Raw genomic sequence first — 16,650 nt, 5'->3', positions numbered from 1 at the left:
ACATATGAGTAAACTGAGGCCCAGACAGGGTTAGTGTCTCACCCAGGATATTACTAGAATATGGCAAAACCAGGATTGTATCCAGTTCTCTGACTTCAAATACAAATATTGTTTCTTTTTGTCTTTTTTTTCTTCTTCAGTGTACCATACTGGTTCCTCCACCTAACCCTATTTCAGTATAATCCATAAGTTCTCACCCACCCTCATTATTGTTGTTTAGTTGTTTTTCAGTCACGTCTGACTCATTGTGATCCTATTTGGGGTTTTCTTGGCAAAGATACTGGTGTGGTTTGCTATTTTCTTCTCCAGCTTATTTGACAAATGAGGAAACTGAGGCAAACAGAGTTAAGTGACTTGCCCAGGATCACATAGCTAGTAAGTGTCTGAGGTCAAATTTGAACTTGGATCTTCTTGACTCCAGACCTTGACACTCTAACCACTGTACCATCAAGCTGCTCCTTGCCCCAAATCTTTGTTATCTGGGAAGGTATTCCTTAAAATTTAGCCCTTTATTACATATTACCTTGAATCCTTTAGTAAATATTAAATGGATGTTGGTGTTGGTGTTTTCTATTAAATTTATCTTCATTAGGTTGTAAGCTTCTCAAAGTCAGGAGTCATGTTTAAGGTTGCTTCTGTGCCTCCCAGAGGATCTAACAATATTAACCATTTGGAAGATGCTCAGTAAGTGGCTGTTAGTTGGTCATTGACTACCCTAACTAGGAATGAGGTTTTCCTCCTAAAAATAGGCAATGAGAGATGTACTGCAGAGGCTAAGGCACTTGTCACCCAATTCTTGAGTGTTTTTCTAAGAAACAAATTTGAATGGCCACTCTACTAGGATCTCCAAACATGGTGGTCATGCATGAAAAAGACAACAGTGCCACAGGAGTTGTAATAGAATGCTGACAGATAGAATTGGAAAGAATTGGAATCCAAAGGACACAGGTCCAAATTCTGGCTCTGGGCTTAGAGAGGAGGCATATCCTAATGAGAGATGTGTTGTAGTGGAAAGCATGCTGTATTTGCTGTTTCTCATAAATACCTCTCCATCTCCCAAATCTGAGCATTTCCTCTATGCATGGAAACCCCTCCTTCCTCATTTCTGTCTCTTGGCTTCCTTGATCTCCAAGTCCCACCTTATGTGGAAAGTCTTTCCTTAACTTTATCTCCTATCTATGCTGTATATATCACTCATATAAAATTGTCTGAATGTTGGCTCCCTCATTAGACTATGAGTTCCTTGAGAGCATAAACTGTCTTTTGCTTCTGTGTCATCAGCATTTAAATCTGTGCCTGGCACATAGTAGGTGATTTGTTGTTTTTGTTGTTGAGTAGTGTTGTTTCAGTAGTATTCAACTCTTTGTGACCCCACTTGGGTTTTCTTGGCAAATACTGGAATGGTTTGTTGTTTCCTTCTCCAGCTCATTTTACAGATGAGGTAACTGAGGCAAACAGGGTTAAGTGATTTGCCCAGGGTTACACAACTAGTAAGTGTCTGAGGCCAGCTTTGAACACACAAGGATGTCTTCCTGACTCCAAGTCTAGTGGTCTATCCACTGTGCTACTTAACTATCAATAGTAGTTGATTAATAAATGCCTATTGACCTGACTTCTTATTCTCCACTCATCTTCCCCAGGATGTAAGTTACTTTAGGATAGGGGCTGTTTCATTTTTGTCTTTGTAGCTCTAGGATTCATCACAGTGCTTCATAACTCGTAGGAGATTAGTAAATGCTTATTAATTTGATCAATTGACTCCAAGGATAGCTTAGAAAAATTGAGTTTGATAGAGTAAGAAACATTTTTACCAAAAGCAATTTAATGGGGAAAAAAGAGACAGTTAACTGTTGAAGTGAGTTTTTTTGATTAACTCAAGATTTCACTTAGCTGGGCTAAACTTTCACCTTATTAATAGAGAGATGCTAAATCTTTCCGCTGTGGCTGAGTTGAATACGTGTGAACTCATTCTAGGTTAAAGGTGTTCTCCTGGGCTTCTGCTCTTTGCAATGTCTGGGAGAATCATTTGACTGCTGACCTTCAGATCTACATAATTACCAACCATGCTGTAAAGGGAAAAGTTTCTTCCAACTTACATTGTTGGGGAAATTTCTAAATTTGAATTGTCACAATATAAGAATGGCCAGAGGTTTCTTAAAGACCCAAGAAGTACTTTTTCTACTATGTCACCAAGTAATTAATTACTTATCTTTAATATTTATTTGTAATGCCAGTAGCTTAAACTTGCTAACTGTCTTGACCGGACTTGCTTAATATTTAGAAAAAAACTTTTTCATTCATGCCTTTCTCTAATAGGGGATTAAATTCTACCGACCCTAGATGTTAGTGGTGTCCAAGATATGCAGGGAAGAGAGCTCCAATGCAACTTGAAGAAGAATTGAGGAAGCAGTTATCTAATTGGGTTTTAAATCCACTTGAGGACCTAGAAAAACAGACGGGATAATTTCGCCACTGAGTGCTTGGTTAGGATAACGATTAGTCCAGTGATGTCATCGGTAGAGGGAGTACCCTAAGAGATAAATCCCTCTACCAATGGAGGCTAGCATCTTCTCTGCAACTTATAGCCTTAGAGTAGTTGCTTAGGGCACCAAGTACTTAAATGACTTGCTTCTGGTCATACAACCAGCATGTGTCAGAGGTCAAATCTGAACCCAGATCTTCTTGGTTTTAAGTCCAGTTTTCTCTCCATTTTGCCTCATTGCCTATTGTGTATGTATCCCTCTTATTTTCTTTCTTTGGAGAATGGATGTCAATGTGGGGCAGGTCGTGGTTAAGATGACCTAAAGGCTAACTAATCCATTGCTATGAAGCTTGTTGAATCTTACAAGAAAACTTCTTAGGCTACCTGGTCTTGTCCTGACATTTATAACCTATACCATAAATTGAGCCATATTCAAAATATTTTCAAATATATATGCATCTTCTCTCAAGTAGTACCCTTTAGAGTTTTTTTAGGAAAGGCACTATGCCAAATTCAACAAATGTCACTAAGTGCAGCATGATACAAGTGGAAAACGGGCTGGCTTTGGAGGCAGACAACCTGGATGCAAATCCCAGCCCTGCCCTTTTACAACTTGTGCTATGGGACCTTGGACATGTCATTTTTCTAAGACCTCCATTTCCACAACTAGATGATTTGAGGTAGACTGGAAAAAGCAGTTACAGGGATAACAGAGGGCCCTGTGATTTCAGTGGCATAGGGAGCTCCCCAAAAGAAATTCTCAGGCATCCTTGGGTGATATGTATGTTTCTAAATCCAAGATCCTTCCCCATCTACTCAAGCAATGGTGATTGGTTCCCCAATAAAACATAAATGTGACAGACGGTGTCCCCAAGAAGTAGATAGTCTATTGGCAAGAATTAAAAATACACAAATAACTACATAGGAGTAGATATAAGAGAAAGTGATTAAGTTTGATAGAAGGGTCCAGGCAGCATGTAATGAAAAATCTGAGGAAAAAGAGCCCAATTTCACCTGCAAATTGGGGGAAGGGAGGGATTGTTTTCAAGGGAAGATGTATGAAGGAGGTGGCACCCAACCTGGACTTCGACAACAGTAAATAATGTCAATGAAGTGCAAGTGTCCATTTCATTCGTAGGGGCTAATGAGAGCAAAGGCAGGGAATCCAGAGAGGTCAAGGTGAGAACAAGGAGTGGAGTACATTAGTTTGGTGGGAATAAAAAGCATATGTGAAAGCTAGTAATAGAAGAAAAGGATGTGCAGGTAGTTTGGAGCCAGAAGAACAAGTGTTGCCTGAGAATCCAAATCAGTGGTTCTCAAAATATGGTCCTTGTATCCCTGTGACCCTTTCACAGGGGTCTGGGAGATGAGAACTATTTTTATAATAATACTAAGATGTTATTTGCATGTTAAAATACTCCTGAGTCTGGATTTTCTTCACATACTTCAACCAAAACAATATATCATAACTGACTGAATACAGAAATAGGTATGAGAATCCAACTGCCTCCCATTAAGTGGGACATTAAAGAGAATTGCATATGAAAAACAATGCCATTCTTCTCATTACCTTTTTTAAAGAAAATATAGCCATTTTCATAAAAATGTTATGTTGACATGTAGTGGGTTGACTATTCAATTTAAATGAATTTATATTTTAAAAGTCAATCAGTTTTCATTCCTAATGTGGTAAAATATTAATAAATTTAAAAACAAAAACTCTTTGGGGTCATAAATAATTTCAACATTTTTTGGGGGGGGCAAGGCAATCGGGGTTAAGTGACTTGCTCAAGGTCACTCACACGGCTAGTAAGTGTCAAGTGTCTGAGGCCAGATTTGAACTCAGGTCCTCCTGACTCCAAGACGGGCACTCAATTTCAACAGTTTTAAGGAGTCCTGAGACCATATAGCTTGAAAACCATTGATCAAAATGATTTGATTGAAATTTACAGCTTTCATCCAGATTTTTTTGGTCTTGTTTAGCCACAAACTATATCTAGAGTATATAATGTTAGTCTTAAAAGTAAACATCAGCCCTACAGATTTAGACTTAATTAATCCATCTCTCTCATACTTGCAAATAACAATCCTGTAACTGGGCATCAGGATGCCAAAGAAGCACAACAGGCTATGGGAGTAAGATAATTCTACTTTTTATTTGCCCCAAACTCAAATTGGCTCTAAATGGTCCCTGCACTAGAAGACTTGAGCTTTAGTTTTTATTCAGATGCTTTAATATTTCAAAAGGGCCACTACTTCTTCAATGTGGATTCTCCTTCCAACACTTTTAGCATTACCCTCTAATCTAACTAGTTCACATTATGACTTTGGTCAAGTCACTTTTTATGGCTGTGTCAACTTCCTTATTTGTAAAAGGAAGTGGTTGTACTCCACCTTTAAAATCCATTTCTTTAGGAACCATTTACTTTCCTAACTCAATTTCTATGATACTTTCTAGTTTTCTGGGCTGCCCATTTCATTCTGCCAAGTACCTCCTGCTCCAGGTGGAGGCAGGATAAGCCTTGATAAAATGTACCACCCTCTATCAAAACGGATGCTCATCAGGAAATCCCAGCACAGTGTTTTGTGAAGGATAAAGAAGTAGAGACAAGAGGACCAAACTCTGTAGTCTCAATTTAGCTTCATTAAATTTTGATTCACTATGATCTTGGTAAATCCAAAGGGTCCCTCTACCTATAAGATTAATGCATGCTTTATTATCCCAAGGATATTAGGCGAAGAAAGCAATTTGATAGTATCATATGTAAAACACTGTAGAGAGAAAAGCATTTCAAAATTCTGGGTATAATTTTCATAATATAGGATAACCTTGTTAAATGAGATTTTGAAGCCAGCTTCCAAAACCTTCAGTGGGGTTTCAAACATGGAATAGACCAAGCAGCAGCTAAGTAGCAGCAAAGGGCAAAAGAGAGAATCCTTCATTCTCAGGATTTCCACACTGCCTTCCTTAGCTGAATGACCCTGAGGGGAAGGAGGGTGGTGATGGTGGGAGGGGGGAAATCACTTAAGCCAAGTATACCTCAGATCTCCAAAATGCTAAATGAATGAAATAGTTTCATCACAGCATTGTCATGGGACTGTTGTGAGGATTAGGAATTGTGTATAAAGTAGGCAATGATTCTATATTACAGGTCTCAAAATAAGACCCTCCAAAAAGAGTTCTTTTAATACTGTCTTCCTGAGGGTTGATGCCAAAGAACTCATTAGTACAGGTAAGCCTACTTCATTAAGGTAAGGTGTGAATCTTCCAGTCTGTCAGATTGAATGTTTGAACTTCAAAGCCTACCCGAACCTTTAAAATGTTTACACTTTTCAGATACTTTATCCAAAAAGGAAACACCTTATTCCCAGGTATTGCCATTTAAAACTTTAGCTTTACTCTCCTTGCCACAAAAATGTTTTGTTCTAGAATGTTGAGCTTCTGAAACTACATCCTGGACTGTGCAATTGCTACATGAATATTTAACTTCTGAAGTAAGAGGGTATAGAAATCTTTATCAACTAGTATTTTAATGTTGTTTTCTTATCTACATTCTTCAAAGTACTCCAGTCAAGTGTGGAGCTGGCCTGGGGCTAAGCAGATTCCCAGTTCCCTCACTTTGTGACCTGGATAAATCAGCCTTTTGCTTGAATTCTTCCCTTCCCCTAACTCACAATGAGTTGCTGGGTGGCCTCTCTGGGAGAAACTTTACAAAAATAAAATGATGAGATACTCAACAAGAAACTTTAAATTAAAAAATCTGTACCTTCTTCTTACCACCCTCTTCCCCTTTCAGAGAAAAAAAAACCAGAACGAAAGACAAATAATAATAATAATAATAATAATGAAAAGACAGTGAGGCTGTTTAAAAATATATTTTATGCCCAACTTTTGTCCACTGAAGCCAGAGTCTAGATCTCATGAGATAGGTTTTTCTACTATAAACTCAAAATGATGTTGCTTTAACAGGAAATTTGACCTCTTCCTTATGCTAGGGGGGAAATAAGAGAAAAGAAATATTCACCATTTTGGTGACTGAGTCAAGCTAAAGCTTGGTCAAGGCTTAAGTGGGGAGGGTTATGTATGCCTCAGGAACTCAGACCCAATTTCCAATACCTATCCTCACAACCACCCCCTCTCCCTCTAAAAGACAAACAAAAACCTCCAGAAAGATCAATCATTCTTTGGCTAGTGTGGCCAAGCACAACTGAGAAATCTACCCTCTGCAGGGTGCACTGGAGGCAGCCGTGCTATGACTCAAGAAAACAGGAAGCTTGAAGAGAAATGTATTACCACTGACTTAATGTAAATATTAGAAGACATGGAAAAGAAATTGGCTTGGAGTGTGAATGAGTCCTGAAACATCATACTACAGGGCAGAGAATCATTCCAACAGAGTGGGCAATGATATTTCCCATTCACTTCTCTGACATGATACTCACTATACAGAATCTAGTTGTATCTTCTGGTTTTGAGGCAATTCCCTTTCTAAACAGGATTTCTGAAAACAGAGTCAAGTGGGCAAGATAACACAAATTCATATTTGTATAATAAATGATGGAAAGATAAAGAAATTACACACATTGCTCTTTACTCCAATATTAGCAAAGTAAAAGGTCCTTTGGCCTTTTGCGGGGCATTATTTCTGGTTCATCCATAATGCATTTTTTTTTTTAAGAACCCCAACCCATCTTGTTCTAAAGTCAACCTGGTTTCTGCTGGGACATTTTCTTTTTCATTTTTGTTCACACCATGGTCATAACTTTTAGAGATGCTGGCTGGAATCGCCGAATCTTCTTCTTTAGGGCCTTAGAGGCCTTGATGCGGCAGATTTTGGGCACTGGATGGTGAGATGACTTAGAGGCAGCCTGCACCCTTACTGGTTGCTGGACAATGGCCTTGGGCCAAATCAGCTCACTCCCAACAGCTTCCTCATAGTCTAGGGTGAGGCTGCTCTCACTGCTCCTACAGGCCCCCTCTGAGTCACTGTCCTCAGATTCACTATCCCCAAAACAGTTGGCGGTGTAGTCACTGACATCATCTTCGCTAGTTTCCACGATGGTGGAGTGGAAGAGGGAGGCGCACTCAGCTGAGTATTCTGAGTGGTCCGACTCACTTTTGGCGTAAGAGTTATGGCTGTGTACCTTGGGCCTGGACCTCGCGCTCACATTCCGTAAGATGCCAGCTCTCCTCGCGGGTGGCCTGGGCAGGGCTAAGCTGGTGTCAGCAGAAAAGCTGGTTAGGTGGGTCTTAGCTGAGATCTCCACAGTTGACTGCCATTTCCGCTGCTGCTTCTTCTTGGCACCCCCGTTGGCTACCATATTGAATGGAGCCGCTTCAAAAGAGTACAAAGGATGTGCTGAGGCTGGGTAAAGCTCAGGTCGGGACACTACTGTTGGCATGTGAAATTGTACGGGAAAGAGGCTAGACTCAGAGCAAGACCGAGCAGTCACTTCCCCAACAAACGTTGGCCTCCTCACGAGGTTCTTTCCTCCGTGGGACCTTGGAGAAGGGTTCCACTCCGAGGTCAGTCGGGACGCTGCATGCATGCCCCGTGGCCTCTCCGCTAACAGTGGCTGCTGCTTCCCAAGCCTCAGCATCTTATCACTGCTCCTTCTCTTGACCTTCAGAGCCTTTGCCTTGGGATTGCTCGCTTTCAGCCTCATCAGGTGGGCCTCTCCAGGGACAAATTGAGCATGGACAAACTCACCAGCGACAAGACTGGTCCCCTTTTTGCCCACCTTTCTGGGTGGCAGGATGGCTTTAGCATTTGACCTTTGGGGAGCCATGGTGAGATGTGATTGGTGCACCTGGGAGCAGGAAGGTGGGTCCTGCTCAAGACTAATGACCCTGGGCTCTTCCTGAGTAGGGGCAGGGCTGATCTCACCAGGGAAGCAGCTATTTGTAGCCATGGATTCCAAGCTTTGCTGGCTGTCTAGCTGTTCCACTTCTAAACAGGCTTCTGCGTCTTCTTGAAGTTTTGTACTGTTCCCATCAGGCAGCTCTCCCTGAACCCTTCCTGCTTTAGCCTGCCTATTTTCTGGACAGCTGACCTGCTTCTCTAGCTGGCTGCCACTGTTCACTCTCAGCCCACTGAGGCTGGGAGTAATACTGAGCCTCTGCTGAGATGGGGACACCTGCCCTTTAGCTGATCCCCTTTCACTCGCACTGCCCCCTGCGTATTTCCCTCTCTCCCGGCTCAGCTGGAGCAGCTTGTCAATATAGCCACCAGGAGGAGGAATTTCAACAATCGGTTTAGTCCTGATTAAGCTGGGTCCTGACATACTCAGGATGGGTTTTGTAAGGGGCAAGTGGTTGTCAGTCTCTAGGGTTTCCTTAGTCAAAGAAAACAGGGGGCTCTGTAAGGCCACTGCATGCAGAGGACTTGGATAGGGGTATATATCATTGCCACTCTTGGAGATCAAATCACTCTGATATTTAGGGTCCACCACATGGAACAGAATTTCGGTTCCATGGCAAAGAGGTGACACACACTTAGGATCAGCAGTTGTCTTCTGAAGGCTCCCATCAGTTGGCACAATTCTTTCAAGATCACCTAGAAACAAACAAAAACAGTAAAAGAGGTGAAAAGAGTGAATTTAATACAGCATTCATATCATTTAGTGTTTCAGCAAAGTAATGCGAAATAAATATTGACTCCTAGGAGAGAAATGAATTACTATTTGAATCTTAGCTATATTCCAACAAAATCTTACTCAGTTGCCTCATCCTGGTTTGCAGAGGACTCTTGGGTCTCCAAGGTTATTCTAGTGAATCACAAATGCTGGCATGCTGGAACATGTAGCATTCTTTCTTGATGACCAGCCTAGCTGTACTGGAGGAAGGCTTATCTCAAGACAGCTGACCTCCAGGGGCTGACATGTTTTCAGTCATATTTTCAACACACAAGGCACAGAAGGGTTGCACCCTGAATTGGCAGAAGGAATACTCGTACTAATGAAATCACATTGAGGTCAAAGGAAGAACCCTCTGTATGCATAGAACAAAAACTTTTAAAAATATGCACAAGGGGTAACTCTCAAATAGATGTTTATTTGTACACCAGTATATAGTTCTAGATATATCATTTTAAAGACTTTTGGGGGCAGCTAGGTGGCACAGTGGATAGAGTACCGGCCCTGAAGTCAGGAGGACCTGAGTTCAAATCTGGCCTCAGACCAAACACTTGACACTTACTAGCTGTGTGACCCTGGGCAAGTCACTTTACCCCAATTGCCTAAAAATAAAAAAAGAAAGACTTGAAAAAAGAAAATCATAAGTATATTACTGATTGCAATAACCTTATATACCATCTAGTCCTGAGGTTCTCAACTTTTTTTGTGCTATGGACCCCTTTCGCAGTTCTAGAAAAGCCAATGGACCCCTGCTCAGAATGTTTTTAAATGCATAAAATAAAATACACAGGATTACAAAGGAAATCAATTATATTGAAAGACAATCATCAAAATATCTTAAAAACCCAACAAAACAAGTTCATGGGCTCGTGTTGTAGTCCAACTTCTCAATTTTATACATGAGGAAATGGATGAAATTATGTGTCTTGCTTAGAGTCACATGACCCATAAGAAGCAGAGCCAGACCTAGAACCCAGGTCTTCTCACTTCTAGTCTAGGGCTCTTTCCGTCAATAGTACTATATGAGTACCAATAGTAATGATTGCCACTAGAATTATGGCTGAGCTGCAATGGCCAGAAAAGGATGGTCATCTTTCTTTTCTACTCAAGAACCTAGTTCAAAAACAGAGCAACATTTATCAAGCCATTGGATGCAGGATTAGTTCTCTACCTCCTTTTAGTAACGGTCATTATGATCTAAGGATCTAAGGCCATTTAGACCCAAGGATTTATGATAATTTTAATAAATCACTTTTGGATGGGGAGCAGGTCTCTTTCCTGATTATACTTTACCTGTGGAAACTGGCCTTGGCTTGAACTTGGCCAGAGTTTCACCTTCACTCTCTGGGCTGCCCTTGACCCGACAACACTCACTGACAGGTAGTCTCTGAGGTTGGAGGTGGGCACTATGTACAGTGGTCTCATCAGCAGACTTGGGGCGGTAGTCGAAGATACTGAGCCTGACTTTGGGGGTCTGGATTCCAGGAAGCAGGCTGCTATGAGAAGAGGAGATGGATTCACTGTACACGGATGTGCAGGAGTTGGACAAAGAACAGGACCCACCATCACTCAGGTCGTAAAAGCCTGGATAGGGTAAACAAAGTATGGAATTACCGTGGTGGTCTAGGAATTCACAAGACTTGTGCTGCCAACCTTCATAAATTGCTCTCTTCAACATAATATCTCTACTTTTTCTGTATTCTTTTATTAGGTGCATAGAATTCAAAATTTAACAAACATTCCTCAATTAATCAGGAGCTAGTTACTGTCCTTAGAAACTAGGCAACAGAAGTGAAAAGAAGAGCATAGACCCAGCTCTCAAGAGCCTTATAACCTATTAAGGGAGACATGGAATGTGTAAGCACAGGTATAATACAGCATAGAGAATGTTGATGCTCTAGGAAAATGAGGAGTTATTGGGAAAGGCTTCATGGAAGAGGTGGCAGAGACTTAAGCTTAAAAAAGCAAAGGATTTTAACAGTCAGGGAGGAGGGGGAGGTCAATGTTCACAATGGGCATGGAGGTTGGGTTGAGTGAATGCATGGAGGAGTCAACAGGGTAAGATCAGGGGATGGCTCATAGTCCAATGTGACTAGAATGTAGAATACAAAAAAGGGAGGAGAATGAAATAAGGCTGGAGGAATGGCAGGTTGGAGGTGGACTACAGAGGGTCTATGCATATTTAAATGCCAGTTTAAGGAGTTTGTTTTTTTAACCCATAGGCAGCAAGGAGCACTGGACTGTTTTTGAGCATTAAGCAGGATAACAGGGCTAAATCAGTCAATCAGGAAGATTATTTTGACAGTTTTATGAAGGATGGGTTGGATATGGGGATGAGACTGGAGGTTGGGAGGACAGAGAGGAGGCTATCCAACAGTCTGATAAGGGCTTGAACTTAGATTATAGCAGGATGAATAGAGAAGAGGCAACAGATGTGAGGGATTTTTACAAAGTCAGTATCAACAGGACTTTGCATTTTATCATATGTGAGTGTATGTAAGGGTAAGAGAGAGGGAAGGACCAAAGATGACTCCCAATTTTTGAACCTGGGTTATTGGAAGTATGTCTCAGGTTTAGTGAGGAAGATAGTGAGTTTGATTTGGGACATTTTGAATTTGAAGTGCTGGTATTAAAGAGGTCTAATAAGCAGTTGGAATTGAGTAACTGGAGTTAATTTAAAAGATTAGCATTACGAATACATAAATTTGGTAGTCTTCCATAAGAAACTGTGGGAATATCTGAGATCTGAGTAGAAACTGAAGAGAGAAGAGGTAAGAGTCAAAAACCTTCAATGATACTCATGTTGAAGATGCAAGAGAAGGATGAAGAAGCAGGAAAGTAATCAGAAAAGGAGTAGGGTATAGTGTCAGAGAAAACAAGGGAGGAGAAAGTATTATTACTTTGATGGGGCAAAAGTTACAGTAGTGAAGGATGATAGCAGAAAAAAATGGATTTAGCTAAAGGAGGTCATTAGGGCTGAGGGAATTTTCAGTAAATAGTAGAGAGGGAAGCTAGATTGCAAAGCAATGACAAATGAATGGGTGAGTAGTGATAAAGCAGAAGGAACAATTATAAACTACTTTTTCTAATTTTGCAGCGAAGGTGAAAAAGATAGGATGACAGCTTGCAGGGGTAGCAGATTCAAGGGAACGTTTTTTTAGGTCAGGTGCCCAGACCTGAGAATATTTACAGGCTAGAAGAAAAGAGTCAATAGGAAGGGAAAGCCAGAAGACATAACCAAGAAAGGGGATGAAGCAAAGTCCTGTAGAAGATGGAAAGGGTGTGGAGGGTTTATCCTTCTCTAGAAGAAAGACAACCATTTATTCTAAGGCTGGAAGAAAAGTAGAGAGGATAATTCCCTAGTGGAAGAAGGCAATTAAGGATGCTTATGTCAGACAGTCAATTCAACCAAAAAAGGAAACAAGGTTGTCTGCTGAGAATAAGCAGAGAAGAGACAGCTAGGGGCCTGAGGAGAGAAGAAAAGTCTTAAAAAGTTCATCTCGGTGAATAAGATAGTCAATAAAATATTAATGATTGTCCTGTTGCAGGAACAACGATTAACATAATTGATCACAGGATTTAGAATGAGAAAGGACCTCACAGGACATTGTGGCCCAATTCCCCTCACTTTATTGATGAAAAAAGTCCAGAGTGTTGAAATAACTTGCCCAAAGTCACATAAGTAGTAAATAATAAAGCCAGAGTTTAAATCCAGGACCTCTGACTTATCCAGAGTTCTTGAATTGAATTGTACTTTTAAAAGTATTTTTTTTCAATTCAATTCAACACCATTCTGCCTCTCAAGCTAAACTGACAATGTCTACTAGTGATCAAAAGTTATTGTTCGCCTTTTGAAAATATTTTGAAAAATTTGAAAAAAAATTATTTTATTTTGAAAATATTCATCAATAGACAGATCTCATCATCCTGCAAGATCACATCAGTTGTGAAATCCACACCTCCTAGTACCCTCTGCCCTTCCCTCTCTCCGAGTGGAGAGGATGAAGAGTGGAGAACTTCCCCCAGACCCTCCATTTAAGAGGGTATCCAGGGCAACCATTTCATCATTTCCCACCAGGCTGCACTCCTCTGGACTTCACTGCCACTCCACCAACTGTCTTTTTCACCTAATTTTTACGTGCTGTCTTTCCTCATTAGATTGTGAGTTCCTTGAGAGCAGGGCCTATCTTTTGCTTTTCTTTGTATTTCATGGTGCCTGGCACACGGTAGGTGCTTAATTAAAACAGTAGGTGTTTATTGACTTACTGGTCAGATCTTTATGGCTATTATTAATATTAAGGAGACGTTTATGAAAATATTACAGTCTAATGTTCCCTAAGACTGTGGTCAATTTGACAGTAATGGTAATTCTCCTAAGCCGACATTCCTGGGGCCTTACCTGAACTGGGCCTGCTGTCACTATCAAGGTTTTCATTGGAAGTCTTATTTACATCCAATTTAAGTTCGCTTATCTGCTGGTCCAGTTGATCCAAGTGAGTTTTCAGGCCAACATCTTGTCTCCTTAAACGTGACTAGAAAGCGAGGGGTAGAGAAATAAAAAAAAAAAGCACAGGAGAATTGAAATGAGAATCTGAATTTCCAAAAGCATCATTCTTTTTGTTTTGTTTTGGACAAACCTATGGTTCCACTTGGTGAGGAAATGCAGCAAATTAGTCTGGGACAGTTGCTTGGATGACTACCAAGTTAAGGAACTTGTCCAGGGTTACACAGCCAATACGTCCTCCAACATGAGACTGAACCTAGGTCTTCCTGAGGCCAGCTCTCTCTATCTACCATCCCATGCTGCCTTATATTTATATTAAAATGCTAGTGATTTTATTGATGTGGGCATTCCTCTCACTATCACATGTAGTAAACTTTTTGTTTTAGAGGATGATTTCATGAGTAGCTTCAGCTAAGCATATTTGTCACCTGGTGGCTAGCTTTCTGAAAATAAGTATCTCTAGAATTTACCTAGGCTAATCCTTAGCTGTTGGGCAGCTATGCGATACAGCGGATAGTGCGCCAGGCCTGGAATCAGGAATACTCATCTTCATGAGTTCAAATCTGGCCTCAGATACTTACTAGCTGTGTGACCCTACCCTGTTTGCTTCAGTTTCTTCATCTGTAAAAATGAGCTGGAGAAGGAAATGGCAAACCACTTCAGTATCTTTGCCAAGAAAACCCCAAATGGGGTCATGAAGAATCAGGCCCAACTGAAACAAATGAAATCCTTAGTTATCCTACTCTGAGGCATTTAATCTTGGCAAGACCTGTCAGTGTTGAGTATTCTATTGGCATAGCTTTTGAGAACTTAAGGTCTAGCCTAATTTATGCCATGATGAGGTAACCAAATAGCACTTTGTTGGATCATCCACTCCTAACTCCTGAGAGTAGGCTTTATCCTATTACTTTCTCTCTCACTTTCTCTCTCTCTCTCAACTCTGTACAATTTCTCCCTAGAAAAAGTAATCCCTTCAGTTTATTTTATCTATTCCTAAAGGTCCAATTATTATCTTCATGCAAATGACTCCAGAATCCACAATATCAAACCCTAATCTCTGATCAGGACTCCAGTCAAACATAGCCAACTAACTACCTCCAGGGCATCTTTACCTGGTAGTCATACTGGCATCTCAGATTCAGCACGAGATCATAAATTTAGATCTAGAAGAAACCTTAGAGGTCATGTGATCTAATTTCTTCATTTCAAAGATGAAGAAAATGAAGCTCAGAGCTTAAAGGACCCGCCCAAGGTCACATAAGGATGGTTGGACCAGGATTCAAAACTACTTCTTTTCATTTTTCTCCCTAAATGTGTGCTCAATTGCTATTGAGGACACCACTATTCTCCTAGTTCATTTAGAGTAATCCTTAACTCTTCCCGTTTCTTCATCCTGCCCCCAATGCAATGAGTTTGCCAAGTCTTATTGATTTCTCTTGCATCTGGTACCTTTCCTGAACTAACATGGCCACAGCCATAGTTCAAGATCTGATCATTACTCTCCTGAACTAGGGTCCTAATTGCTTCCATTCCCTTCTCTTCTTCAGTCCATCTTCCACATCACTCTCAAAATATTTTGCTTTGGAAGGCACAGAGCTCTACACAGCCTGCAGGGTAAAATACAAAACTCCTTAGTCTGACACTTAAAGTTTTTCATAGTCAGGTTCCAGACTTCCTCTTTATCCATATTTCACATCATTCTCTACACATGCTCAACTGCACTCTTGCTAAACTTGACATGCCATCTTCCATTTTTTTTTTTTTAGGCAATTGGGGTTAAGTGACTTGCCCAGGGTCACACAGCTGTTAAGTGTCAAGTGTTTGGTCTGAGTCCGGATTCAAACTCAGGTCCTCCTGCCTTCAGGGCCGGTGCTTTATCCACTGCACCACCTAGCTCCCCTGCCATCTTCCGTTCTTCAGGAATGTCTTTGCTCTTAGTCAATCCCCCATTCCTCAAATGCATTCTCTGCTCAACCCTGCCTCAGGAATCTTTATCTTCCTTCAAGGCCAAGATCAAATGTCAACTACTCTGAAGCCTTCCCTGATGATCTTCTTATCCCACCCTAGATATAGAAGAGTTGAAATAAGAATTTAAATATGTTTTAGACTATTGGAATTCTCTTCCTCTTCAAATTGTATTGTATTTACTTATTTGCAAACATGATGTATCCATCACCTTCCCTCAGGAGATTATATATTCCTAGAGGCCAAGGACTGGTTTTTCTATGTTCTTGATTTTTTTGGGTCTTTGCATCTCCAGCACCTAAAATCTAGCTCCTTGAGCCTTAAAAGTGCTCCCCCATTAGACTATAAGCTCCTTGAAGGTAAGAACTATTTTTTGCCTTTTTTTTGTATCTGTAGTACTTAGCACAGTGCCTGATATATAGCAAGTGATTAATAAATATTTATTGATTGATAATATTTGTTTAACTAAATTGGAAAAATAAATGTACAAAAAATGTATAATTTTAAACTAATATATAAAACTGGTAGAAAAAGTGTCTCTTTGAGAGGAAACATAGGCTAGTAGACAGCTGGCCTTGGAATCAGGAAGACATAGGTTCAAGGCCCAGCTCAGCCACATATAGGCTGTATGACTTTGGGCAAATCACTTAACCTTCTAGTGCCCAAGATTATAAATGCAGAGAAGGTACTGCTCTGCCTTGGTAGAGGAAGTTACCACGAATTTTACACAGGGGAAAACACTAAGTCATATATATACACATATATGTGTATATATATACACATATATATGTATATATACATATACACACACATATATGTATATATGTATGTATATATGTGTGTGTATATTTATATACACATATACACGTGTATGTGTACATGTATCATATATACATAACTATATATATATATATATATGTCATTCTAATCATCTACTATCTGAACAATCCTTATTCCAACACAGTTTTGTTGCAAGTTTAAGGGGAGAAAAAAAAAAGGAGTGTGCTCGTGAGTATATACACCTACACCCACACTCACCACTCTGAAAACCTTATTTTTTTTC

The 16,650-nt window shown here is 40.4% G+C and overlaps 1 protein-coding gene across 1 annotated transcript in view; it reads right to left on the bottom strand.

Moving 5' to 3' along the window:
• Positions 1–6,350: 6,350 nt before the first annotated feature.
• Positions 6,351–16,650, bottom strand: part of DACT2 (dishevelled binding antagonist of beta catenin 2) — a 17,085-nt gene continuing 6,785 nt past the window's right edge. Inside the window, exons 2-4 of the mRNA XM_027854864.1 lie at positions 13,518–13,650; positions 10,412–10,702; positions 6,351–9,039 (exon numbers count right to left, since the gene is read on the bottom strand). Coding sequence (XP_027710665.1) covers positions 7,229–9,039; positions 10,412–10,702; positions 13,518–13,650 — 2,235 coding nt within the window. The 3' untranslated portion in view covers positions 6,351–7,228. The remainder of the gene's footprint in view (positions 9,040–10,411; positions 10,703–13,517; positions 13,651–16,650) is intronic.

This window comes from Vombatus ursinus, unplaced genomic scaffold (assembly GCF_900497805.2).
Source record: "Vombatus ursinus unplaced genomic scaffold, bare-nosed wombat genome assembly UNPS02010639.1, whole genome shotgun sequence".
NCBI classification, from domain to species: domain Eukaryota; kingdom Metazoa; phylum Chordata; class Mammalia; order Diprotodontia; family Vombatidae; genus Vombatus; species Vombatus ursinus.
This window is presented reverse-complemented; position numbering and strand designations above follow the sequence as displayed.